The following is a 5,155-nucleotide window of genomic DNA, read 5'->3' on the forward strand; positions in this document are numbered from 1 at the left end:
ATTCTCTCCCTTACTGTCTTCTCTCCAGTTATTGTTCCTTTGCTTATCATGTGTCTTGGCTGTGAATTAGTGCCATATGGTGTTTGACAGGCGCTGGGAATCCAGTATTCAGTTCAGTGCCACCTTATTCTACCTGTTGATATTTGTCCCCAGGTGGCATGGTGGTTGTGTGCAGCAGTTTGGTGCAGAATAGTAACGAAACGTGACTGGTAGAGAATGGCAGATGGACCTAATGATAGAGAAGGCCAGATGGACGACTCGTTACCATGGCAACCACCTGATGCTTACCGTGAGCATTTTCTTTGTAATAGACTTTTATTTTTGCTTTTGTTTTTTGTAAGCTTATTGATATACTCGACAGATTTTATTATTATATACTAACGGTAAAATAGGTCTTTGCATTTTGTCAACTTTTTTTTTTCCATCTATCCATCGCCAGACGTTTTCATCACGCAAGGGATGGCCACAGACAAATCGCCTCCATGTCACCCTGTCCGCCATTTCGCTTCCCTGCTCCCAACTCACATCCCCCTCTCTCATATACCTCTCCACTCCATCCCTCCATCTCATCCTCGGCCTCCACCTCACTCACATACACTCGTCTCGTTAGTCTCTCGCTCACTATCCTCTCCAACGTCTTGATAACACTTGCAGGTCATGATGGTTGGGTGGGTTGCAGTGATGTAAGTGGCTGCCCGTGGGTTAGAGAGAGAGAGAGCGGAACAAAGTGCAGCATGGTTAAGAGATGTGATTTAGAGAGTGAGTGAGAATGCCCATGAGTTAGAGCAGAAGACGAAACTGCCGTATAATTAAGAGATATTATTTAGAGAGAGAGCGAGAGAGAGTGCCCATGAGTTAGAGCAGAAGACGAAACTGCCGTATAATTAAGAGATATTATTTAGAGAGAGAGTGAGTGAGAATGGCCATGAGTTAGAGCAGTGGTTGCCAACCTTTTTTCCAGGCGACCCCAATCCTGCACATGTAGCCATGACCGCGACCCCACTGGTTTTATACACTGTATGTAATGTATTATTGTATATTACTGGTTGTACGCTGTAACAGTACAGGGCAAGTGTAATTAATAGCCGTGTAAGAGAGGTGCTGTAAGGTTGAAAAAGACAAAATTAACATCATTAAATGTTATTTTAGTTATAGACATTTAAAGGCTTCATTTGAACCATCCACTTCTGAAACAATATTTTGTCACATTCCACAAAGACAAACAAAACTAAAAATGTATTTTATCAACTGATAAATTGATTTTCATGGGGGCCTTGGGCCAGGATTTCGCTGGTAAGCTTCTCCATTCGCGGCTCAGTCGTAGAAAGTGCTACCCTCAAAGCATGTTCAGGTTGCAACCAATTTCTGCTTTTCGTTTTGATGGCAGCCAGATATGCAAACCCTGATCCGCACAAATAGGTTGTAACGAACGGCAACAGCACTTTCACAGCCTCACTGCCGAGGACTGGTTTCTCCTTCACAGTAGTCCAGAACACTGCTAGTGACTGTTTCATCATGTTGCACCTCGATGAGCTCCTCTTGCAGATTTGGGATGGAAGACTCCTCTTCTGAGAGGTCTTTAACGTGGACATCAAAGGGTCTGCGCCCCATTTGTATTTCTCATGCAACTCTTCATCCGGAATATATCTGTCAAACTCCTCACTCAACTTCTCAAGGTACTTAACAATAACACTTTGTTCGTCCACAAGCGTGACGTCTTCATCTTCCAGAAAAAGGTTCAAACGTGGAAGGGACGCAGTTTTCCCCCGCTCAATCTTTCCCTTCCACGGCCTCAGTTTCGCCTTGAATGCCTTGAGCTTTTCTGACACAAAGAGATGAGTTTTTTCTGTTCCTTGCATGGATATAGTCCGCATATTTAACACTGTAAATATGTCTGTTGGATATGCCAGTTTAAGCAACCACCTTGGTTCTGCAAGCCTTGATGCCAGTGCATGTTTCTTCTCGTTCAAGAAGATTTCAACCTCTGCACGCATTTCAAACACTCTGGAGCACTTTCCCTCGGGACAGCCACCTGACACAAGAGTAGTAAAGCAGGTGTTCATATTCCGACCCCATATCAGAGCACATCTGACTGAACAGCCTGGAATTCAGAGCTGATGGTTTAATAAAATTCACTATTTGAATCACATCTTCTATCACAGAGTTAAGCTCAAGTGACAGTTTCCGGGAGGCAAGGTTTTCCCGGTGGAACAGACAGTGAGTCATTATCACTTCGGTGTTGACTTGTTTCACCCTAGCGGTGAAACCCTGATGTGCCCCTAGCATTGCAGGTGCACCGTCCGTGCACACACTGAAGCACTGATCCCAGCTGAGGCCTTCTTTCTTGATGAAGGTGTCAACCAACTTGAACAGACCTTCACCAGTTGTTGTTGTCTCCAGTCGTTTACAGAACAGGAAGTTCTCTTCCATGTCATTCTTCCCTTGGCACCGCACATATACCAAGAGCTGTGCATCGTCACTGACCTCAGTTGACTCATCCAACTGCAAGCTGAAGTTTCCGCTCTCCTTGATGGCAGCCACGACCTGTTCTTTGATGTCTTCCGACATCTCTTGAATCCGTCGCTCATTTTGTTGTCTGACAGTGGAATAGTTTTTTTTTTTTCTTTCACCGCATCATCTCCGCAAATAGTACAAACCACATCAAGGACTGCTGGCTTCACCAACTTTTCCCCAATTGTATGTGGCTGTTTACACTTAGCAATTCTTTTTGCAACCAGATAGGATGCAATTGTTGCTTGTCGAACAGAATACACTCCTGTGTTCATAGGGGTGTCCAACCGCTGACGCTGCAGTTGTTTTTCTTTCCTCTTGAAATACTGGCGGTCTTTCCCCGCCAGCGTCGGGTGTTTTCCATGGAGATGGCGCTCAAGCTGGTTTGCTTTAAGCGACTCATGGCTGAGCACTTCCCCACATCTAACACATTGAGGTTTTTCGACCCCACGATCGATGAGAAGCGTAAACCCAATGTCATGGAATTCTTCTCTGTACACCCGCTTTCTGGACATCACTGAAGAATCTGAAATGAAATTTATACTTGCTTAATAGTAATTCAAACAAAAGATGCTGTTTGGTACCGTCCGCCAGGAGGGAAGAGGGGGAGGGGGCCAAGGAGAGAGGAGGGGAAGGAGCCAAGGAAAATGAAGGAGGGTAGAAGGCCAAGGAAAGAGGAGGGGAGGGGGCCAAGGAAAGAAGAGGGGGAGAAGTAAAGAGGAAAGGGGGCAAGGAAAGAGGAGGAGGGGGAAGGGGCAAGAAAAAGGAGGGAGAGGGGGGCAAGGAAGGAGGAGGAGGGGAGGGACAAGGAAAAAGGAAGGGGAGGGGTAAAGAGGAGGAGGGGAGGGGGCAAGGAAAGAGGAGCAGGGGGAGGGAACAAAGAAAAAGGAGGGGGAGGGGGGAAGGAAAGAGGAGGAGGGTGAGGGGACAAGGAAAAAGGAGAAGGGGGAGTAAAGAGGAGGGGAGGGGGTCAAGGAAAGAGTAGGAGGGGTAGGGGGAAGAGGAGCAAGGAAAGAGGAGGAGGGCGGGAATGGAAAGTGTAGGAGGGGGAGGGGAGAAGGAAAGTGCCCCCTTCCCCTCCTCCTCTTCCCTTGCCCCCCTCCTTCTCCTCCTCTTTCCTTGACCCCCTCGCTCTCTAAATATAGTGAACGGTACCTTTCACTGACATACTTTGGTGCAATATTTCGTCGGCAAGTGAAATAGTTTCTCATATTTACCTAGGAACTTTAAAGAGAGAAAGACTGAGTGAAAGCTATACAGCACGTTGCAATTCAATATACGGGTAAAAATACATCAACTTACCGACAGAGGATGAACAAGTTGGTAAAGAGTGTTTGCCGTTACGACCGTACAGCTCGAGTGGTGGCCTGAGACGTGCCTCCGCCCACAGCCATACAGCGTGTTAGTAAAAACATCAGCGGAAAATCCGTAGACTTGTGGCGGAATTCGTAGTAAAGAAAAATATATAAACGTAATTGTTGATTTATGTTTATGTTTTTATGTATATATTTATTTATATAACATTATAAGAATGTATATTCAATGTTGGTATCCCTGAGTGTCGTACGCGTTTGGTACGTGAACAACATCTTGTGTCCTACAAACGTGAACCGTCCACGTCCACTCTGAGCCAGGACTGGCCACTTTATCAGCAGTATATAACACGATCTCCAAAATCCTCAACCAATATGTGAATATATGCTGCAAACATCTCAGAATCGGGAATTGAACATGTTTGATATTTTGAGGGCTTGGCGACCCCAGGGTTGGGAGAGGGGGAGTTGGAGAGTAAAAGAAACTGCAGCAGGGTTAAGAGATGTGATTGTGAGAGAGAGAGTGAGAGGGCCATGAGTTAGAGTGAAGAAGAAACTGCAGTATGGTTAAGAAATATGAGTTAGAGTGAGTGAGTGAAAGCGTCCATGAGTTAGAAATAGTAGAAGAAACTGCAGTGTGGTTAAGAGATGTGATTTGGAGAGAGTGTGATTGGGAGTGCCCATGAGTTAGAGAGAGTAGAAGAAGAAGAAGAAATTGCAGCATGGTTAAGAGATAGCCTATGATTGAGAGAGAGAGAGAGAGAGAGAGAGAGACTGCCCGTGAGTCAGAGAGTAGAAGAAGAAGAAGCTACAGTATGGTTAAGAGATGTGATTGATGGACAAGTGACGATGGCAGGTCCAATTGTTACCGTGGCCACCAGTTCACAGTATAATTAAGCCTGTTGTTTATATATCATGTTGGTGTTGTCATTGGCCATACTCCTGTATCTAGTGTTGTATATTTGGCAACACAATACCGGGTATTTCTACTAGCACGATTTCTGTTTATATACCATCATCATTATTATTACCGCCTCCACCACCACCACCACTACCATCATTATCCTCCTCCTCCTCCTCCTCCTACACCATCATCATCATCATCCCCGACGCCTTGTTCCCCTTGGCTGTTTGAATCTGGCAATAGATAGATAGATAAATAGATAAATGTTCCTCGATACTACCTCATCCTATCGCGAAGTAGGATAGTTAGGATGATGGTAGTAGTAGAGTATGAGCTAATTTTCATATGGTTAATGTGTCGTGCAGTATTTATTATTATTATTATTATTATTATTATTATTATATTTTTCAGTCACGTCCCGAATACT

General features: G+C 45.0%; 2 protein-coding genes across 2 annotated transcripts; both read right to left on the reverse strand.

The window, feature by feature from the left end:
* Positions 1–1,244: 1,244 nt before the first annotated feature.
* Positions 1,245–1,994, reverse strand: LOC145393826 (protein FAM200B-like). The gene has a single exon (XM_080267871.1). It carries the CDS (start codon positions 1,992–1,994, stop codon positions 1,245–1,247), a length of 750 nt encoding a protein of 249 aa, XP_080123997.1.
* Position 1,995: 1 nt separating this feature from the next.
* Positions 1,996–2,568, reverse strand: LOC145393827 (zinc finger BED domain-containing protein 5-like). The gene has a single exon (XM_080267872.1). The coding sequence runs from the start codon at positions 2,566–2,568 to the stop codon at positions 1,996–1,998; it is 573 nt and encodes a 190-aa protein (XP_080123998.1).
* Positions 2,569–5,155: the final 2,587 nt, after the last annotated feature.

The sequence above is a fragment of the Coenobita brevimanus genome, chromosome 25 (genome assembly GCF_032717465.1).
Source record: "Coenobita brevimanus isolate Jiangsu-jjx chromosome 25, ASM3271746v2, whole genome shotgun sequence".
Taxonomy (NCBI): Eukaryota; Metazoa; Arthropoda; class Malacostraca; order Decapoda; family Coenobitidae; genus Coenobita; species Coenobita brevimanus.